Source organism: Pararge aegeria, chromosome Z, assembly GCF_905163445.1.
Source record: "Pararge aegeria chromosome Z, ilParAegt1.1, whole genome shotgun sequence".
NCBI lineage: Eukaryota > Metazoa > Arthropoda > Insecta > Lepidoptera > Nymphalidae > Pararge > Pararge aegeria.
In genome coordinates, this window is record NC_053208.1 from 3,270,038 (window position 1) to 3,293,339 (window position 23,302).

The window sequence follows — 23,302 nt, forward strand, 5'->3', positions numbered from 1 at the left end:
TAGACATATTACAATAGGACGCGCGTATGTTTATTCCCGCTACCGCATTCGCTCGGCAAAAAATGCAAAAGCGGCAGAATGTTCATATTGCTCGCCCCGCGTTCTGAAGTCGCTATTAACAAGACGAGGCTGTTAAGTTCATTAAAGTCGCGCAAAAATTCATGCACCGCGACTTGCCCCGTGGCTAGCACGTTACGCCACTAATATGAACGAACCTTTAGGTCACCCTACCGGTATCTGAGCAATATTAAGATGCAAAGCTAAGCTGTAAAACTGTATTTAATTTCATACAAAAGTTAGTTAAATTGATTGAGAAGTACTATGTACTTGACTCCAATTGACATATTATGGACCGATTATAGAGTCGAATATCACTTTCTGTAAAATATGTAAGCCTATGTAAAAAAATTACATGGATCCGTTGTTTCACTGCTGCTCGAAAATAGGAGAAATTTCTCACTCCAGTACACATTAACGCACAATTAGTATATTTAATATAATACGGTTAGTTTTCATTCGTTGAAGTATCGAAAATACAGATGTGACCATCAAGATTGACCACGAGGTCACTACTATTATTATAACTTAACTAAAAGTATATAACTTTCTGTTTTTAAATTTTTCAACAGTGAAATTATAAAAGAAAAATACAAAACAGTATTCAAAATTTATGAAAAATAAAAAAAAAACACTCTTCCGCTTGCGGGGCTTTTGAATACCCAAGCAACGGGCTATCAGGGCTCTAGAAAGCGGAACCTCCTCACAGTACGCGCCGTTTCAAGGACTGCATTCTGTATGATCCAACAACCAATCGAAAGCTTATTTTATTAATTAATTCTTTATTGCATACACAATAACAAAATACAAAGAGAAATAAAATAGATAAAAAAATAAACTAGTATAGGTGTGCAGAGGCGGTCTTATCGCTAAAGCGATCTCTCCTAGACAACCTTCGACGAAAGTAGTACTATCAGGGACAGGGACGCAAAAAAAGCAGCTGAGTAATTAATTCAAGTGATCCTATCGGTCTTTTCTGAATATCTCGAGCAACGCGTTCGCACGCTGATTATATGGTCACGGTGGATAGCCGTCTTTAATCTCGCATTACACTGTTCTTTGGAGTTTTAAATGTAACAAAGCTGCCTTAAAATTTTAGCTCGAAATTGTATTCAAGGACACGTTTCCCGCTTTAAGAGTGCTTGCGAATGTTCAATGTGTTAGTTATTACGAAATTCCCCCTGCTTTACCACGTTATTATATTCCATGATAAATAAAATATCAGGGTCTCGAATAGAAGCTTTTGTAACTATTTTTATTCTATTATTTTTTATTACACAAACTACTAAAATTATTATTCTTCGCATCCTGAAACATACATGAGTTTATTTGCACGCTGCACATTCCTCTAAAATCTAATAAGTTTAAATATATCCAATATCATATTTTAACCATTAAAAATCAATACATATACAGCAGGTCGTTCACTAATAAATCCAGTGTAGGTAATTCTGTACTGCGAGCCATCGCGTCGCTCAGTAGATACGACCGACCTACGTTGCTAGTACTAAAAAAAACTTCTTTTTTTTAATCTTTATTTATTTGGGGCATTTAAACAACACAGATATGCCAGCCCCATCATTAAGTAACAAAAATCTTAATTATGACAATAATACCAAAGCTTTCCAATTGTGTCATCCGTTAACATTGCATCCTCACATCATCCCATCATTATCATTAAGTAATCTTTCATACTAAACTTACTAAATCAAAGATTTAGCTTAGGATATATATATATATACATATATATATATATATATATATATACCGGATATACCGGATTTGATGCATTTGGTACAAAAAGACAGATCAAATCCGGTTCCTACCCGGTACATATATTTATATAGTAGGTAGGTAGGTAGCTTACGTCCTTTTCCGAGGTCTGACTGTCTTTTTGTACCAAATGCATCAAATCCGGTTTCTACGAGTAAGTTAGGCATGAAAGCGTAATTTGTTTGTACTTCTATACGAACTTCCATTTTGTATATAATCCACACATTAACTATAAATTAAAAACTAAACTTTTAATAATAATAATTTCTTTATTCCATGCAAAGCCCATATACATTTAAAACAACAATTAGTATTAGTTTATGTACAATATCGAATTAAAAATTAAAATTGCAGTATAAATTGATTCAAATGGCATGTCATAATTATAAAATTAAAAAGACAAAATAAAAAATAAATATAAAATAAAAAGTTACAATTAATAATGATAATCCCTTGCCTACCTAATAGTATAAATGTCGATGTAAGTTTGTTTGTTACGCTATCACGCCGAAACTACTAAACCGATCCTCGTGAAACTTTGTACAGATATTTTCGAAAGTGTTAAAAGTAATATAGGATACTTTTTATCCCGCCATTAAACTCGTTTCCTTTGGGAGAGGGGATGAAAGTGTTTGACGATTTTACACCATAACTCCGACAAATTATAACCGATTTAAATAATTATTTTTGTACTATAGAGGTTATAATACGTATTTAATTTTGCCCAAAATTTGTGTAGATCTGATGAATGTGGTTGGAGATAGAGAACAGCGGAAACCCCTCAGCGGACAGCAGCAAACCCCTCATTTAAGGCTTAGCGATACTGAATACAATAATATTTTTTTATACTAAAATTAAATTAGGTGCCACATCAAAAAACAAAATCAAACGCAGACGAAGTCGCGGGCAACCACTAGTGATTAATATATTATTAAATTTTGTTTCAGTAACCGTGACTCTGAACATCACATTGCTGGCTTGCAGTATAATGGGGCTCATCTCTTGCATTCTGCTCATAGTTGGCGTATATAAGGTATTTTACCCCTTTTATTTAACATGTTTTTACTAACGACCGGGACGTATGTGTGTGTCTGTCTGTGGATTTTTATTTAGATTTTTTTGTATTTGGGAGTGTTCTTAGAAATGTCTGATGAAATCGGTTCAAGATGGCCCCCGATACAAAATGGCGGAATACATAATTTTCTCTACTCTCTCAATATGGGTATCAAATGAAAGGGCTTGACTAGTAGAATACTATACACTATAAACAATTTCAAATTCAAGATGGCCGCCACCACAAATAGCAAATTACATTTAGTTCCCACCTCCCTTAATATGGGTAACAATTCAAATTTAATTGAATGACTTATTTTATTTGATTCCTCTATAAGTAACTGACTGTAATCTCATGTGATGGTAAGGTGATACAGGCTAAGATTGTAACGGGCTAGCCTTTTAGGGGCAGATATATAAACCCCTACCTCTGTGGTTTCTACACGGCATCGTAGCGGCATGTCGTTGTCGGTAGGGTAGTAACTACCCCAAAGTGAAAGCCGGCTATAAAACTAGAAAATTTATGTAAAGCAAAAAATCGATGGATTCGTCAAACGTTTGCCTGTAAATAATTTAAAAACAGTCTTCTTTAAACAGAATAACGCTTCGAAGGGCATGCAAGGAACAGTTCACGGCAATCGTTCGTCAATTACCATCGTTTTTTTCCTCTATTATTTATGGCTTTACTAGCCTTTGTTAAATTCAATTTTTGATTTTGTAAATTTTAACTACAAAGGTTTATAAAAAGTCTTGCTGCTAATAGAAACATAATTATGAACGTAAATTACTTAAAAATCAATGAAAACTTTCGAATTTTCATCCCCTATTTGATGCCTTTAGGGTTGGAAATTTGTTTTTTTCGTTATTTTTAATCGAAATCCTAAAATCAAAGTTTCATGTATGTAACTTGAAAAATAAATTGCTAAATAAAGGATTTGATACAAACTTTCATCCCCTATTTAAACCTTTTAGGGTTAGAATTTTCAAAAATCCCTCTTAGCGGACGGCTCATCATCATCACATCAACCGATAGACGTCCACTGCTGGACATAGGTCTTTTGTAGGGAGTACAAACGGTAGTAGCGGACGGCTACGTTATAATAACTAAATGTGTGCAAAATTTCAGCCCGATCCGTCTAGTGGTTAGAGCTGTGCGTTGATAGATCAGTCAGTCAGTCAGTCACCTTTACCTTTTATATATAGAAGATATATTTTAGTGAGATGGTGATGACAAAAAAAATACCCGGCTAAATCTGTTGTGTACTTAGACTAAGGCGCATTTAGAACCCTCTTAGCTTTAACTTTAAGTTGGTGAACGAAGTTATCACCATCCCCTTTACAGTTATGTAAATATATATATTTATGAACGTGATAAAAAAATATAGAGGATGGATGACCAGGTATTCCGATATTAACTATAATACCAACAATGTTCAGGATGGCACTTAGATCTTTCATTAATTAACAGTATTATTGAAGCTAAATACCTAGTTACTTGAAGTAATTATTTATTCTCATGACTATTATTCTTCCTTCCTATTAAAGTATTCATTTTATAAAAGACATCTTTAAAGCCCACCAACCTGTTTTAGAGCAGTGTTGTGGGTCTGTACTCTATAAACCTGACTTCCCAAGGAGTGAAATAAAACAACTGGACTGACTCTAATACTGTATATTAAGCTTCTCTATAATTCATATTACTTGTTACCTTCAAATGACTCTACTACCAGTTCGGAATGCTGTCTTGGTTCATGTTGGACCATGTGCTTGGTCCGACAACCTGATTGGTTAGTAAAAGTAAGAATTAAATAATAAACGTGTGTGTATTATAACGCATTATCTAGTTATCGGAAAACCAAGTTTCATCATTTAAATTTGAAATTTTTGTAAAAAAATCAATTAAATAGCCGTAATGAGCCCACAGCCTTTGACAATTAAAAGCGTTTTTATGAAAAACTAAAATGTTGACTAAAGCTAACTTCAGTGTGTCGGTTTCTGGTGACGGCGTGCGCGCGCATCGCAAAAATTTTATCTTATCATTTTTCCCTAACGTGCCAAAAGAAGTAAAACTTCAAAAACGCCCGTGTCTGATTTTACAATTGTGTATCAATAGTGGATCAAAAACAAAAAGCACCAATGATCAAAAAAGTAAGAAATAGACACGTTTTCAATCATACGATTGTAACTCGTGTCAATTAAAATGATTCATCCATTAATAGATACTTAATAGATCAATTTTGTATCCAATCAGACGATGTGTTGACTCGGGGTTGCAATCCTTTGATCTTTTTATTAGATGTTTTTAACATATTTGTCAAAAAAAAATAATAGAAAAATACAGACCAATTAAATAGGTTATGGCTTTAGTTTTATGTGGACGAATTTAGTTATCGTCATCAACTCACTTCTTTGTCATATTTTACATATAATGTCAAAGTGCCATCTATGTGCCTATTTGAAATATTTGACTTAATATAAAGAAATATTTGACTTTGACTTTTAAAAGGAAGACATAAATATTTTCTACGACATATTTAGTCGGTGCCGAGTTTTACATGTTTATAGTTATTTATATACTTTTTTAACTTTATAATCTTTATAGCAAAGAAAGTATCTGGTTTTATTTCTTCATTTATTTACCACCGACTTAAAATGTGGAAGAAAACATTAATTTCATGCTTTTGACACAAACATAAAAAAAAATATATAAAATACAACCGAATTGAGAATCTCCTCCTTCTTTAGAAGTCGGTTAGTAATGCCTTTCTCGACCATTTCTTCCTGCATTCTGTATATTATATAAAACAGGTTCCTCTGCCATTCAAAGTCCTATTTATTCAATAAAATAAATTAAATATTGGATGCAAGCAGGCGTTACTTTGCGGAAATCTATGATATTCCATAAAAATCAAGCTTAATTTGCTATACTCCGCGAAAAGCAGGAGACAACACAAATTAACAATTATCCTATGTAAAGTCAACATCTCCTGAGGATGCTCCGGTTTCGGAGCGAAACGTGCGTAGAGGTTACATTGCCGAAGATCTGTTTAGTGTGGAGTTCCTACAAGGATTGAAGAAATTATAAATTACACCACTCAGATTCTCCTGCTTTTCGGGGAGTATAGCAAATTAAGCTTGATTTTTATGGTAAAACAAATGAAGTTATACCTATACAAGGCACTTTTGATGTGTAATATATGCTCCATAGTAGTAAGATGATCGTGATAACTATATTTGTGAACACACAAGGTTACGAAAAACATCTTATTCGAAAAAGAAGCCCAGAGCGATTTTAACCGGTTTTCTTTTTGTTATCACTGTCACACGTTGCCCATTAACCGATAGAATAGAAACAATCCTAAAGCTGATAATATTTATGTAGTGGAAGCGTATAGTGGCACCTAATTTTTTTTTTTTTTTCTTTTCTGGCTTTACAGAGATTAGCCAATGTCAGGTGTTGGCACCTAATGTATATTACTAAATTAGCACATAAGGTGTTGCCAATAGTAATTTAAATAATATTTCACACTACTCGATCGACAATGCTGCTAAGTATTGAAAGGTCAAGTATATCAATAATCCTATAGTACCTTCTGGAGTCCTTAAGGACTTTATGATTTAGATAAGGAAGGCATAACTGAATAAAATCTGTTAATTCTGATATTGTTATCTCGCTCTAGCGTCTGATGGCGTCCTTGTCACTCACCAGAACCGTCAATCGCGAACAATAAAGTTTCAATTTAAAAATAATAATTCCAATACTTGATTCTATCGTCCCTCGCGAAGTGTGAAAAGTAGAGTATTCTACTCAGGGTTAAAACCACACTTCTCAAGATTCTGGATGCTACGTTGCTACGCTACGCTTGGGAGTTACTCTTAAATAGCACGTTTGCTTGGGATTCATCCCAGCGTCAGTTAGTTTTATTTTAACAACGTAGTTTAGTTTTATTTTTTTCAAATCACACCGCAAGCTTCCTTATATGAGGTTGAACAGTCAGCATCAACATCCGGTCAGCTTGGACGAACCTTATCAACGTTTCTGATGCGAATGCGCTACGCGCGTGAAATGCCTAACCTGCATAATAGTTCCGTGCTAAGTTACTTTTTACATTTCAGTAAGCATATACGTAGTAAACAATATGTATTATAAATAATAATTATATTTGTAGTATTACAATTTATAACATGTAGTTTAGTTTGCAATATTTTTATGAAGATATAAATTTATTGCCGCACCAACCCCTTCATTATAAGAACTACTTTCGACAAAGATTGTCTCGGAAAGATCGCTTTAGCGATAAGACCGCCTTTGAACACCTAAACTAATTTTTTTTTTCATTCTTTAATGTGTTTCTCTTTGTATTTTGTTTTTGTGTGTGCAATAAAGAATTCAATAATAATAATAATAAACCTTAGAAGCTATGTAATTGATATATTCTATGCGGTTTAGTTATTTACTGCAGATAATATTTATTTTATATATATTATAGCTGGTAGCTCTTGAGATTAGGGCATTTAACGGGGCCTTTTTAAGGGCGAATGAACTCTTTAGATTTTATAATATTTGGCAAATGGTATTTGATTGATGTGCCGTGTGGTGACGCGGCAGTGGCTAGTCATGTTTCTCGGTGGATCGACGGACGTTGGAGTCGAATAATCCTCGAGTGGAGACCACGTATTTGCAAACATAGACAGCCCACCAACTAAGTGAAGCAACGACTTTTGGAATATGCCAGGCACAGTCTGGATGCGAGAGTGAGAGTACGAAGACTTCTAAGAGTAGATGCTTATTGCCTGATGATGGTGTCGTAGGAGTTTGCTAAACCATAATATAACACCTACTTTTTAGCCCGAGAAAATCAAAACGGGTGACGTTGTGGGAAACAATTATATATTAATATTTTAGTCCCAAAAGAAGCTTATTAGCCAGCTTTAGTGGGATTGCAGTCAAGAGCTAACTTGTAATGGAATCAAAAAAAGTGTTAGAAGTCCATCTTCAACCTCACATACTTTGATAATAAATCGTACCAAAAGTCTGCAAACTCAAATTTGAGCAGCACGAAGCTTCTACTGCTAGAGGATGCCTATGCCTATCGGTGGGACTTGGGTGGGATGTAATTAGGCGGATGATGTCATGAACGGATGATGCAACCGTCAGGTGTACTTATTGTTTCTTCATAATGGAACTTAATATTGGATAATAATCCAATAAAACTTGTGTTTAGTTATAAGTTACATGTAATTAAACTTAGCAATGTTGTGCAACCCCACTTAACAAGAGTGCTATACAGTTTGAAATCAGCGCAAGGAATTTAATGTCGTTACATATTGCTCTCTTTTTGCTACTTTGGATTACATCATAGTAATTTTTGGAGCCTGTTTTAAGTCAAAGTCAAAGTCAAAAATATCTTTATTCAAGTAGGCCCCTGGCCCATAGATGGAACTTATGATGCGTACATTTCATGAAAAATGTATACGCTGCCATAGTGAGATGATGGCGATAACGATATTCGTAAACTTAGAACTAAAGCTACGAGAGTTTCAAAATGCACCCTGGTCTGAGAAAAAGCCCAAAAAAACTTAGCTGTGAGTTCTTTTTCTCGTTCTGTTAAATCTTTTGACTGTACAGTATTAGTAGAGAGAGATAGAATATATATTATGTATGTAAAGTTGATTGTGACTCGAAGTAAGCAACTATTTTTACGTGACGCAATTTATGCTAAGAGGCAATCGTGTATGTTTGGGATATTGATATACTGAAATGGACCGAGAGTAATAACCTCGTAGCTGCATGATTACATTTGTTCTCTATTAGGGATGGTTTATATCTTGCGAGCACGCAAACGATACGCGGAGCTAACTTGAGCAGCTAACTTGATCGAGTACTGAATGAATATGAATTCTGTTAGCTAAGCTGCATTATTTTTAGATGTAGAACAATTACTATAATCAGTAAAGCAAGAACCCTTTGCCTGGCTAGCTCCAGAAGATTCCCCATCTTTTTATCATTTACGCTTGTTTTTCGACTATCTCTGCGAATAAGTTTTCGTCTTTTTTTTTGCATGATTAGCATAAATCATGAATGAGGTATTTTGGGCTAAACTGTCTTCAGACATGTGCCCTAGTTTCCTGACAGGGCGGCTAAATATTGCCTGAATCCCTATCTCTGGTATATAGGATTATGTCTTTCCATTGATTAAGAGTCCTGTTTCTAGGACACAGAAGGCTCGCCTTTCACCGTCGAGTTACTTACATACTGAGCTGTGATTGAAATCATAGGGCATTTTCATGCACTGTATAGACACATCCTTGAAATTATGTCATCCTAGTCCAAATTTTCTAATAAAGCTCGCTCACATTTGTATGTTAAAATCTCTGTCGTAGCGATGTGCATCGTAACCATCAATTCTATGCTTATGACGAAGATTATGTAAACGTGTTTGTTGAATTGTAATTTCTTATCCAAAAATCATTTGTTCATCGCATCCGATAGCGAAAACCAATACATCTGTTGATTCTAGTGGTTTTACATTTACCTTACAGTTATGACGACCTCCCTGACACAAAAGTAAGTGCTGTGAATTTAAGTACGAGATCCTGGGTCCGACTTTCGGTAGAAACAATTTGGGAAATTGAAGTTGCTGAATTTTCTCCGGTCGATCTGGTGGGCAGCTTTGGCCGTGGCCACTCTACCAACAAAGACTTGCAGCTTAGCGATTTCGTGTTCCGGTGCAATGTCGCGTACAAACTGATAAGGTTATGAATACTCGCTAACAGTTTAGCCCGCTACCATCTTAGACGTCATCTTCAATACTACCAGGTGAGACTGCTGTCAAGGGTTAACATGTAGCTAACGAATTAAAAAAAAAACTCGTTATTTCTCCATGCGACCTCAGACGGCTTACAAATAGTAAATCGGTGACCTATATTCTGGCTATATCTGTTCGTAGCGGTATTGCTAGATCTGACCAATTGTTTGACGCTCCCTGAGACTGTCAGACTAATTTGCTCGGAACAGTAAATACGACTGAGACAAACGTTCTGAACCATCTAACTACCGAAATATCTGGTGCCGTTGAAGAAACAGCTTAAATTTGACAACAATTTGCTAGTTCAAGTAACTCGCTCCATGTAAATGTTACCGTTTTTCTAATGCGTAGATATACTGTAGCTATGATTGTTTGCCGTGTATGAATGCTTTTGCATTATGTCGGATCCGACTCCGATGTCACATTTATGCACAATGTTTTATGTATTAAACAATAGCTAGATATATATAACAGGTTGGGAAAAAAGTCTTTTCGCATCATAGTATGTATGAACTTGTAATAAAATCTCTTTGGCTATACTATTTGTATCTGGCTGGTTTGGGTATCATTAAAAGTTTAAATTTTAAATAAGAAAATTCCAAAATTCAAATTAGGAAATTGTGTGATTTTTGAAGATGAGTGAATCTAATGAAGAAATTCGATACATTTTAAAATATTACTACAAAAAAAGTAAAAATGCAACAAGAGCCGCGAAAAAAATTTGCAATGTTTTCGGACCTAGTCGTCTGAGAGAGTAGAGAGAAATTTGGTTTAGGCGTTTTCAATCCGGAAATTTTGATGTCAAAGATGCACCTCGCTCTGGTCGCCCTATTACGGACAAAATGGATGCCATTTTTGAAAAAGTGGAGCAAGATCGGAATATCCGTAGTTACAACGTAGCTGAAGAACACAAAACAGTTTTGGCGCATTTGGCAAAAAACTGGGTACACAAAAAAGCTGGTTATTTGGGTACCTTGGGTACGAGCTCACTGAAAGAAACTTTGTGATTCTTTATTACGACGTAATGAAACCGAACCATTTTGAAGAATCTACGATATTCCCATTTTGAAGTATCATGTACGACAAAAACGTGCGAAAAAGGTCGTGGTCAAATGCCGGTCAGGCTTCACAGACTGTGGCGAAACCCGGTTTAGCTCCAAGTTGATGCTGTGTGTGTGGTTGGATTGGAAGGGCATTATTTAAAATGAGCTGTTACCACCAGGCAGGACCATCTGAACTCTACTGCAAACAACTGATGGGATTAAATCAAGAAGTTGAGAGAAAGCGGCCGGAATTAATCAACAGAAGGGGTGTGGTTATTCATCATGACACTAGTCCTGACGTATCTTTAGCCACTCAGCAAAAATTAAGAGAGTTTGGCTGGGAGGTGTTTATGCATTCTCCGTATAGTCCTGACCTTGCACGTTCAGATTTCCACCTGTTTCGGTCTCTTCAGACTTATTTAGGCAGTGTCAGGTTAACATCACGAGAGTCGCGGTTTTTTAATCAGAAGCCCCAAAATTTCTATAGCGTTGGGATTATGACCCTACCTACAAGATGGCAAAAAGTTATCGAACAAAATGGTACCTACATACTCTAGTTAAATGTAAATAAACTATATTAAAAAATGTTTTGAATTATCTTAAAAAATGCGAAGAAATTTTTTCCCCAACCTAATATATATTCATATTCTACGACAATATACAGACCGCCATCGGAACTAACATGACTGACGAATATTTTTTGATAATAAATACTTATTTGGGTATATATATATATATATATATATATACATATATATATATATATATATATATACCCAAATAAGTATTTATTATCGGTCTGTATATATATATATATATATATACAGACACTGAAAAACATTCATATTGACCACACAAACATTTTCCAGCTGTGGGAAGCGATACTATTTCTATAAAACTGAAATTTCGTCTGTTGGTATGTTCTGTGCAACTGTTAATTTGGCTCACATGTTGCTTGCATCCTGGAGATGGACACAGAATCTATCCCGGAAAAGTTGTGCGTAAATTTACCCGCGGTAATATAGCCGAAATTTTTAATTAAATAGTTTTCATTCTGGAGACATCCATTTCAGCTCGATTAGGACTAGGATTTTTAAAAACCCAAATAGCTGTTTTATAATTTAACCAGCAGACGCGACTACGCGTTGCTGTGTTTGTATTTCGATAAATTATTACACACATCGCAATCTAACCCTTAAGCAATCTTATCTTATGTTATGGATGCTAGGATAAATGATGAATAATTTATGAATAAAGTACAATAACACTTATTATATACGAGTACATACGAACACCCACACACTGAAAAACATGCATGTTCATTACTCAAACATTTTCCACTTGTGGGAATCGAACCCACGGCCTTTGTCTCAGAAAGCAGGGTCGCTATCCACTGCGCCAATCAGCCGTCCAAATAAAATAATATTGCAATTAGAAAATGAGATATATCGTATCTTAAGTAAGAACAAAACGCACATTTAGAAAAAAAGTTAAAATCGGTATGAAATCCGAAACTACCGAAGCAATAGTTTCGAAGTTAATTGCTGTCAATCGTGACACTAGAATTATATATAATAGATATTAATATTAAAGTCTACCTCAATTGTTCTAGGACATAAAATTTATGCTGCTACCGTGGATCTTCTCTATGGCCCTGGAGACTCTGGTGGAAGTCGTCAACTTTATCTACCTGTTCTACTTGCAGACAGTGAGTATTTCTTTTTGCATGCCCAGCTTGCGTTATACTGCAATCTTGCCTCGTCTAAATCAGCAATTATCAGCCGTAAACTTTAATGTAAGTATCAAGAAAAAAAAGACGAGTGAGTTTGTCTACTATGTAGTTAACGTACATGTATCTCTTTATATACCTACACAGCTTACTTTACACACCAGTAATATATCAGTATGGATACGTTTTATATGCTTATAAAATAAATAAAATATTTTTTTATGATAAACTTCCATTATCTTCATCATCATCAAACCGGCCCACTACAGGCCACGCATGGTGGACTAAACCCATCTCATTCTGAGTAGGGTTTAGTTACCTGGCAAAGTGAGAATAGGTAGACTTCCCATGCCACTCATTTCTTTCATTCCCATACCTCTAATAGCATCAGTTCCTCATGTCGTTTACCTTTACCATTGAAGCATGTGATATTTATTTGCTTAAATAAAAACAAATAAATATCACATGCTTCAATGGTGGAAAGAAGAGGAAAGTGAAGCCTTAACCACTAGGCTATCACCGTTTTTTTACTTACGTTTCACTATACCGCCGCAATATTTGGTATAGAGTAAAAAAGAGTCCAGAAACGCTTGCATGTACTGATGCACTTACGTATACGCGAGCGACACAGGTCCGAAATGGCTAATAGAACAATATTCGACGCTACAGTTTTTGCTTGTTAGTAGCGTATCTACTCTTTTGGAATTATATGAATATCAAATTAGCAGATTTACGTGACACCAACCAATTGCGCGAGACACATCGAAACGAAGTACCTATCACGGACATCTTGATGCTTCAACATTACATGCAAAATATATTTACATATATAAATAAAACAAACTAGAAAAGCAAAAATTAATAACACAATGTTCTACCGTGTAATATTGTTTATGCAACACTTTAAGAGTGAGTTAATTCTTTTGTATGAAATTTTAATCTAAGACACCAAGTTTTTCGTGCCACGACATATGAGAGTGACTTGCGCATAACATTCGTAAATCAAAATTAACCCTAATAATCTGCACCAGTAGATACAGTATTCAAGCATTGTTTATACAACTATGGCGGTCCATTCAAAATTTAAATGTTGCCTCATTTTGTTAACTTGAAACTTGCACTGAGGATTTGAGCTGTAATGCGCTTGCATATTCGATATTGCTTTGAATGAACTTACTTCTGTTATATTTCCATGGCAGGAAACATGGAAACCGGAAGAACACCTTAGCGGTTTGTATTTGAAACGACGTTGACCACAAGGCAGTCTGCTAACGGTGTTTGCCATTTTGTGGTAGAGCAAGACGTTTATAGTTTCTGTATGATTGGCTAACAGAACTAAAGTAAACAAAGCTGATGATGATATTCTATTAAGTTTTTCTGTAATTACGATTATTAAGATTACAGGATTATTTTAAGTAGTCATTTTGTAGCTAGAATTGAGAGTTTTACATAGGTATTCAAAAACTATGTGTATCGGATATTAACGTTGTTTCTGAAACATTTAAATTGAATCACAAACTTATTTGATTTTTATCGTTATTATTTTATTTTATTTAGTAAGACCCAAAAAGTTTACTTAGTAATAAGAAAAAGACAAAGAAAGCAGCATAAATACCAACAATTAAGTAGCCGCCATTAAACTTAATCATAAGAACACACAAAAAAGTTGAAGCAAACGTATTAATCTTAATTATGTAACTTGTAACTTGAAATAAACACATTTATATGTACCCTTACTTTGTAACATGTTTATCAACGTGGATATATAAAAATATATATACCTATAAGTAATATACTCACAAATATAAACATTTACATAAATGATAAATAAACTTAACTTTCTTTAATTATTCTTAATTCCATTTAGCTTATTTAATATGCTTCTATGACCTTAAGCTAGAAACAGTAAATGAAAACTATCTTAATTAACAAAGCCAAATTTAATACATTTTTGAAGTGAAACTTCTTTAGAATCGTTGTGATTCCAAACTCGAATCGAAAAAATAAGTCCATAGAGACAAAACACATAAATGTATTGAATTCAGCCGGCCAGAGAGTGAATGGAACACATTACACATTTTGTTTCCTATTTAAGTTACCAAGGAAACCGAATAATATCTAAATAAAGAAACAAACACATAAAAATATAGAACAGAGCGAGAAAGAAAAAATTATAAATTTTTTACCTATTCTAGTTACCATGGAAACTAAATTATAAACGTTACATTTATTCTCATAGTTCTGATACTCTACATCCACCTCACTCTCTCGTAGGATACTTTTCAGAAGTTACACTTCTGCCGTGTGTGAATAAATAGTACAGGATTTTTTTTTTAATATAACCATCCACCAACAAACAAACTCATGATTATCAGACCATAGACACAGAGTTGTCAAGAAGATGCGAACGAGCCCATACTCGTGAGACTGAGACCTGCTCGCTCCATAATCAGATTACCATGTGATGATATTGCATTGTATCGGATTAATATATGCATGCAAAATTTTAGCTCAATCGGAAACCAGATTAAATTTAATACACAAGAATTAAAAACTGACGGACAGACACCAGGATAGTTAAAATTGAATAAAAGCGTGTGGTAACAGATTTCACACCAGGGTAGTTAAATTTAATGAAAGCGTGTGGTAACAGATTTCATGTTTGGCCTTCAATATAAACATCTAAATAAAATTCAAAATTCATTTATTACCAGTAGGTTTAATTTATAAGCACTTTTAAAACGTCAAGTCAGTCTGTTTGTAGTGACTCTACCACCGGTTCGGAGGGCAGATTCCACTGAGAAGAGCCGGCAAGAAACTCAGCAGATTGCTCTTTTCCATCATCATTTTATAGTTTAACAATCATTAGAATTTTTCTGTTTTGTGACAGATGAGAGCGGAGTGGCCTGCTTCCAAGCAGCCTTGTCGTTAAGGAATTCATCAATCTTGTAGTAACCACGATTTGTTAAATGTATTTTAATATATTGTATAAACTTAGGTAAAGGTAGATCTAATATTACCTTCGGTATTTTGTTATAAAAGCATATACCCATCCCCACAAAGGATTTCTTACTGAATAAAAACAGAACTTAACTGAATAAAAACATTCAGTACATATATAGTGAAGAAATATGCGCGTTCTTCTTTCTACCTATACTGAGCTATACAAATTATTGGCCTACCCTCATTCTAAATGGTAATAAGTAACGATTTTGGAGCATTAAGCTGAATGTTAATATACTTATCTACTTGATTAACCAAACAAAAATTTGTCGGTGTAGGGAAAAATTATTTTGAGTTTATGCTTAAACCTTTAACTTAAGACCTGTGATGTATATTATGTGTGATGAGTCAATCAGTATATACTGTAATAATCTGACAGTATACTCGTCACTATTTTTTTTGATAAACCAGTTACTTAGGTTACTTTATCAGTAGGTTACGTAATCGATAGTTTACTTAACTCCAGAAAAAAGTTGTGAAGTAAAACCTATCCATTACCAAGAGTATTACAATCTGTAATATCCCAGCACCATGGTAACTTTTTTATCTTTAGCCTTGTAAACATAATAATAATGACGCCTTAATTGATGTAGGTACCTTAATTAATAAAAAGTAGGTAAATAAATAAATATTCTACGACGACACCTTGCCATCAAGCCCCAAAAAAACATAGCTTGTAGGTACTAAGATGACTGATATATATTTTTATGAATAATAAACATAACTACATAAAATAAAGAGATAAACAGCCAGACAATGAAAAACATTCATGTTCATTACACAAACATTTTTCAGTTGCGGGAATCGCATCCACAGACTTGGACTCAGAAAGCAGGTTCGCTGCCCACTACGCCAAATGTTGTTTAAGAAAATTGATACATATTAGTTGAATACTGGTGTCTGAAACATTTTTCTGCTAGTGCATACGTGGCTTTCATGTAACATAGTGTATTTCTTTCTGTAATTAGACCAACTACGAACATCTGTAGTTTAGTTTATCTATTTTGTCGAGGGAACAATAACAATGAGATTGTGCGATAAGGGGATAAAAACATTTTATAGACGTTTTTTGTTAAATGGCCGTCGCTAGGCGTGTAACATGATTAATCGCTTGCTTAACAAAACCTTCACACAGAAAGAGATTTTTATTCATTGGATTTTTGTTATTTCGTAAAAAAAAATCATAGTATATAGAACTTGTAAATGAAAACTGAAATGATACTTCACGGGCTTTAGAGGTATATTATGTACTGCCTCTGAGACCAATCTGTAAAATTGAAAACTTAATAGCTTTTGAGTAAACCACTGCCATAGTTTTTACTAAAAGAAAACAGATACAGCCCTAACATCACATGCAAAATTAAAATCATGTGACTCCGGCCACTTTATTAGGTAAGCGTGTGGGAACTAACATGACTGACGAATATGTTTTTAAATAATAATTCATATAAATTCCCAGACACTAACAAACATTCATGTTCATCACACAAACATTTTCCAGTTGTGGTAATCGAACCCGCGGCCTTGGACTCAAAAAGCAGGGTAGCTGCCCACTGCGCCAATCGGCCGTCAAATTAACATTAAAAGTTTTAAATGGCAACAAAACATTGAAATCTTGTATAAAACAAATAAAACAGTTATCGAATATGTATAAGCTATTAGTTATCTGGTTTGTCACCCCAAGCCGGAATACGTTCCGTTTTCCGGAAATAGACACGTGGTTATAGTTATATGTCTACTCACAAGCTTATTTTATAACCTTATTAAACTTCAGTGGGGATAAAGTAGTGACCTAATTGTGACTGAATTTTATAAATTGGTTATAATTAGAGCAGTACATGTCGTACATGTCTTTTTATGTCAAAAATCTTTCATTTACTTTTTAGTCTAGACATAGTTTTGAAAATATTAATAACTACGAAAAGAATACATTCAAAACGAAAATCTCCATTTATTTTACTTATTTTTAAAAGTTTTTTTTTTTTCTAAACCTCGATACAAGACTCTTGGAGTTGCGACCTGTTTGCGAGACGTACTATACTTGCATAAAACACACTAACCCATCATGTTGCTTCCATGCGAGTGTTACCTATCGCGATGGGTGATAACTAGTGCACAATACGTTTAGTAGTAGAAGAGCTTTTTGTGACAGAGCTCGTCCGTGGACGTACTATTGCCAGTGGCGTGCACTCCATAGATGCACAAATGCACTGCCTACCCTAAGAATTTCATACAAATTTTATTGAAGGAGAATTTTTAAATTTCATGCCATCTTTTTGCTGGTTAAAACCCTTATTGGTTCTATCTTAGTAATTTATTAAAAATAAAAAAAAAGACACTATACGTAGACATTTCAGAGTATTTTGGTTTTCTTTTATTTCTCTAATAACTAATTTATATCTTCTGGTAAATCCTATGGAATATTTGTGGCGGCATGATAATGATGGAGCGAAAACCGCGTTCTATTCGAAACATCTATTTGCATTACGATGAAGACAGACAGACAAATGAACTGGTGAAAGTAACAAAACTCCTCATTTATCTTCTAGTTTAAAATACATGTACATTTTTGTACGTAGTTCAAAAAATAAATACGTCTGCCAAATTCTGTTCGAATTTTCACATTTGAAAACGTCGCCATGGAATAACCACCTGATTTTTATTTTCCTTAATTTTATACCCACTGTTACTCGGGATCATCTCAGGATTCGTTGAACGATCGAACCTCATACATTCAAATCTGTTCTGGCATTTAGCAGTTTCAATTCAAAAACTCACATACCTACATTGATCCTGCAAACATTACACACCTTTTTTGGCAGTCATGTGAAAGTCAGTTGTAAATATTAGTCCCGGGCGTTTCACCTATAGGTACTTGTGGATTGGACTATGACAGGTTATTTGCCGAATGTCTTGTACTCCAAGAGGGCGTACGAAATTATAAGTACTAAGGGATTGTTTTATAGTAAAAGTCTTTCTTTGTTTTTGGCGACTACTAATCAAAATCGTTTCTATATTTTTTAACTAAAGTTATGATTGACGGACCAAGCCGATGTCCTGCCTAAATAAGAGGAAAACCATTGCCTCTAAACAGCACTTCGCAGGCAGCACACGCCGAAGGTGCCTGTAATTAAGCCGGCAACCAAACCCTACAGACTAGAACACAGAATTGCTGCTTGACGGCAGAAATAGGCCTGTCGCTAATATTTGTCTGGATGAGCTCTATCACAAAAAGCTGTACTACTTGAAAAACTTGTCAAAAAATTATTGATACATAATATAGGTTTATAAAGACCATAAATTACAATGTAAAATAACAAAAAACAAAAATAGATACTCGAAATCAAACAGAAACTTTAGAAATTTGGAATGATAAAACGTTTTGGACAAAGTTTTCCCTCCTCGGCTATGTATTGCTAGAAAATAACTAGGCACAAGTATGCAAATTACTTTTGTAATCAACTCGATACTTATACCTTAACCTTTTTTATACTTTTAGATTAACATTTATTCATCTTTTAGATTTTAGATTAATCTATTTTTGGGGTTAGGTACAAAATATTTAATTAATTCAGGTTTCAAATGTAAACTATCAGAAATTCTAATAAATAATTGCAAATTCACTGCTGCAAGTTTTAGTAACTACTTCGTAATAATAAACTTCCTGCTTTTCCCAAGCAGTCCCTCAAAATATACCATGCCCTCTTGGCCCATTGTTAACATAATATGACATGTTGAAGCTGTTCTGCCACTTGACAGGTCCGATTAATCGGGTACATTTTGGTTATAAATAAGCGTTCATAATATTATACAAATACAATTATTGTTATTATTCATTCTTTTTATTCCGCTACAGGCTAGCCATTGACTGCAATCTCATAATTATCAATCCATCACCGGCCCACTCCAGAGCACAGGTCTCCCCTCAGCGAGAGAAATGTTTAGACCGTATTCGTAGAGCATCGTAGGCCAAGTGCGTACTTGAGACTTTAAAAGCCATTGAGAACATTATCGTGAACACCCAGACAAGTAGGTTTCCTTGAACTTTAAAGCAATATTTTCCAAGAGGCATAACAAAATAGCAGTTAGCAGCAGGCAAAATGTTGTTGACGTTTGGCAAAAAAATTGTTCAAAAACTCCACTTTGGTATATAAAAAACCAAAAAAAAAAATTCTTTAAACATTTTTAAGACGGTGCCAAGTAAAAGGTAGAAAATATCTTGGTACTTTCCTTGTTACTTAAAATTGAACCGTATACCAACAAGTTTAGTATTATAGTGAGTTATTCTTACATTTTTCCTCTCACCGACTTTAAAATGAATAGAAAATATTAATTTCTTGCTCATCGAGGTTCAATTCAGATATCCCGATATCCAGGTTCATAGCGCGACATTCATTTGTCGGACGTCTAACTAGATGTCACCACTTGTACTTTCAATCGCGCTATCGTTTGGTTCACCTCAAAAGTATAAGAGGCGTCGACAACTAAATTCGTTACTTATTGGTTATCGATAACTAATTTTTGAAAGACGGACAAATCATAGTAATATGATCGTCCTCTATAACTAAGCTATGTTCGTGAGTACGTGAGCCACTAGAAAACTATTAGTTTTCTAATGACTAGCGTAGTATTCGCGGATTAATATACAGACCAAGCATAAAAACGCGTTTGTACATATTTAGACACACACACGCGTTAGAAGTTATACTTCATTGGCGTAACAAGATGAAAATCTTTTCAAAAATTTTATATTTCGCCTTATTCTACGTTTGTAGACGACACTAACATTAAAAAAAGGTTTTTAATACATGGAAAGTTTTATTATAACGAATTATAGTTAAAGGAAGTTGATTAAATATCACATAATATAAATATATATTGTGTATACACTTGTCAGTTCTTACGCAAACATACGTAGATGTCCTTACTTTTACTTTGTTGACAATATATAGCTAACTTCAGGGTTTTGGTTATTGGGACAGAGTGCGCGCGCATCGTAAAAATTTAGTGTCATAATTTTTCACTAACGCGCTAAAATAACTTAACTTGAAAACGTGTGTTATTTAATTTTTAAACAAAAGCGTCAACAGTATTAAAATAATACTGCTTCAGCGATGGTAGTAAGGCACCTGTTTGCGGCAAATAACATAGTAAGGAACACTCAACAGCTATGCGGTACTTTTAATAATTTAATCTGCTTCCCGCTGCTCGAGTCGCAAGAGAGACCTCTACATTAGTTTTTAACTGGCATGATCAAGGAAGAACCAGAAATTGTCTGGAACACGTTTCATTTCACGTGGTTATATCGCATATAAACTAGCTGTAGCCCGCGACTTGGTCCGCGTTTATTTAAGGTTTTTATAAATCCCGCGGAACCCTTTTGACGGGATAAAATGTATCCTATTGCCATGTGCAGGGTTCGCACTATTTTTATGCAGTTTTTCACCAAGGTAAGGAAAGCTTCGCTTATATAAATGCTTTTTTTTAAATCTCGTGGGTATCTGTTCCTAACAGCTTTTTTAGCATTTCCAGAGTGCATAGTTATGTGCCAAATGCCATTAAAGTCGGTTTAACGGCTGAACAAACAGACAATTATAATTTTAGTATGTATACTCTTTATATAATATTAGTATGAACTCTCAGGCATGCATTTAGTATTACTTCTCATCAAAATAACTACTTCATTTGGTTTAATATCGCAATGCAATTTATTAGATAATATATAATCTATATTTTAATAACTCATAATCTACACAAAATTTAGAAAAGGAAATTTTAAAAGATAGGCTACACAATATTTTAATTTAAAAGTATAAATGATACAGTGATTAAGAAAACATTAGTTGATAAGGGTAAACACTTTTTTTACTCAAGATTACCTCCAATGTTGTAGGATCTTTAGTAAAAAAAAAAAAGAGTGTTGTGAGTAAAAAAAATCATTACCTACTATGTTGGTGAAAATATGTAAACCATACGCAGTTCGAACGTGTATTATCCGACTTAGCCCCGCAAGCCGGAACACGTTCCGTTTCCCGGAAAGAGACACGTGGTAATGGAAACACGTATACTCGCGAGCTTATTAAATAACCTTATTACACCCTCCTCAGTGAGGGCAGAGGAGTGACCTGATTACAACTGATCTATACCAATATACAAGTTATAGCAATGTTTACATGTTACGTCATAGCTTAAGGAAAGGCCCTTTTGTCTGCACCCTGAAAGTTGACAATAATTTTCTATTGTATATTATAAAAAATGATTTGTTAGCTGGGGGTAGAAACTTAAAATTAAAAATTTTCATCCCTAAAAGGGCTAAATAGGTGGTGAATGGAGTAACATACACTTCATTTTTTCTTACATAAACTATACACTTCAGTTACTTTTTGGTGTACAGATAGTTTGAAAAATTACAAATAATGTATAAATTTTCAAAAAAGACTTTCAATATGGTGTGAATTAATGGGCCAGAGTGGTGGACTATGGGACCCCTTCTCATTGTGGGAGGAGACCTGTACCCTGTGGGCCGATAATGTGTGACATGATGATGATGTTCAACAAAACCTTAAATTTTGCATATGACAGATACAAGATATTTTTTAGGTATAGTAGATACTTCCGAACATCGCAGGCCAGTCTTTCAAAATTAATCGCGCTTGCGAGCAAGAGATTGGTCCGACGCAGGACGCAACTTTTAACGCCGCAGGTTTTCGCGGGGGTATAACCGTCGCTTTAGGATGTTGTTTTTTAAAATGTATATATACCAACTGTGTTGTAAAACTAAAAACATGATATAAATATTTTCTACAACATTTTTAAGTATGTGCCAAGTAAAATGTTGACAATCACTTCATTAAATACTACACAGTCCCTTTTATGTAGCAAGTATGAACCAGAAATTGTCAAACCAAAAATAATTTTATTTCAAATACGTTTATACTTGACAGATTTCAGAGGTAACGAACATAAAAAAAAAATACAACCGAATAATTGATAACCTCTGCCTTTTGTAATTAAGAACTATTGTTCAATATTTTGTCTTCATCTTTATTAACATAATGTTTAAATCTTCTTTTTGCAATAAAAAAAACCTAGCTAGGTGAGTACCTACGTCATAAGAGACATTTACCTAGATTTATGTAACCCTAGATAGATCTCAGAAGAATATAAAAATTATATTTGAATTTACTACTATATTTTAAAAATATTGCAATTTTACATGAATGCAGCGCAACGAATGCGCTTTCTACCTTCGCTTGATGTAACAAAACTAAGTGGCCAACACTTGTATGAGAAATGTTTGCCGGCTGTGAAGACTTTTTCATTCGCACTGGTAGCGAAGCAGGTCAAGTTAAGTTTTTGTTTGATATAACCAACTAACTCTAAACATTGTCTGGGTTCGTTGGAAGTTATCGGGCATATAAGATATATATTGGGGTTTCAGGATTTAAAATAAAAACAACCGATGACTCTTGTTATACTTTAGTCAGATATTCAGTCCAATATCCAATACAATTCAAATCGCTGGTCAGAAGTTGCTTCAATATGCTCTCTAGCAAACTAAGTTGAAAGTCCGGTTTTGTACCACTTATCTGACACCTTTTTTTACATGTAAATCGTGAACAGAGGAATAATCCAGAAACATTATTCATGACTAGTCTTGAATAAATTTAATTTACTCGTAGTTCACGTTGTCATGCGCGGTTCTGATCTTTATGTTCTAAGTGATAAACGTTCTATGTAACAACATTACATTATTGCTAAACTGGTGGAGAATCTTTTATTATGCCTTGGAAAGCAACAAGCTAGGCTATAGTTAGACTTGACGTTTTATCCAA

The 23,302-nt window shown here is 34.3% G+C and overlaps 1 protein-coding gene across 1 annotated transcript in view; it reads left to right on the plus strand.

The window, feature by feature from the left end:
* LOC120636353 overlaps window positions 1-23,302 on the plus strand; it is a 143,762-nt gene that overhangs the window by 34,667 nt on the left and 85,793 nt on the right. The window contains exons 3-4 of the mRNA XM_039907801.1: window positions 2,778-2,863; window positions 12,348-12,443. Coding sequence (XP_039763735.1) covers window positions 2,778-2,863; window positions 12,348-12,443 — 182 coding nt within the window. The remainder of the gene's footprint in view (window positions 1-2,777; window positions 2,864-12,347; window positions 12,444-23,302) is intronic.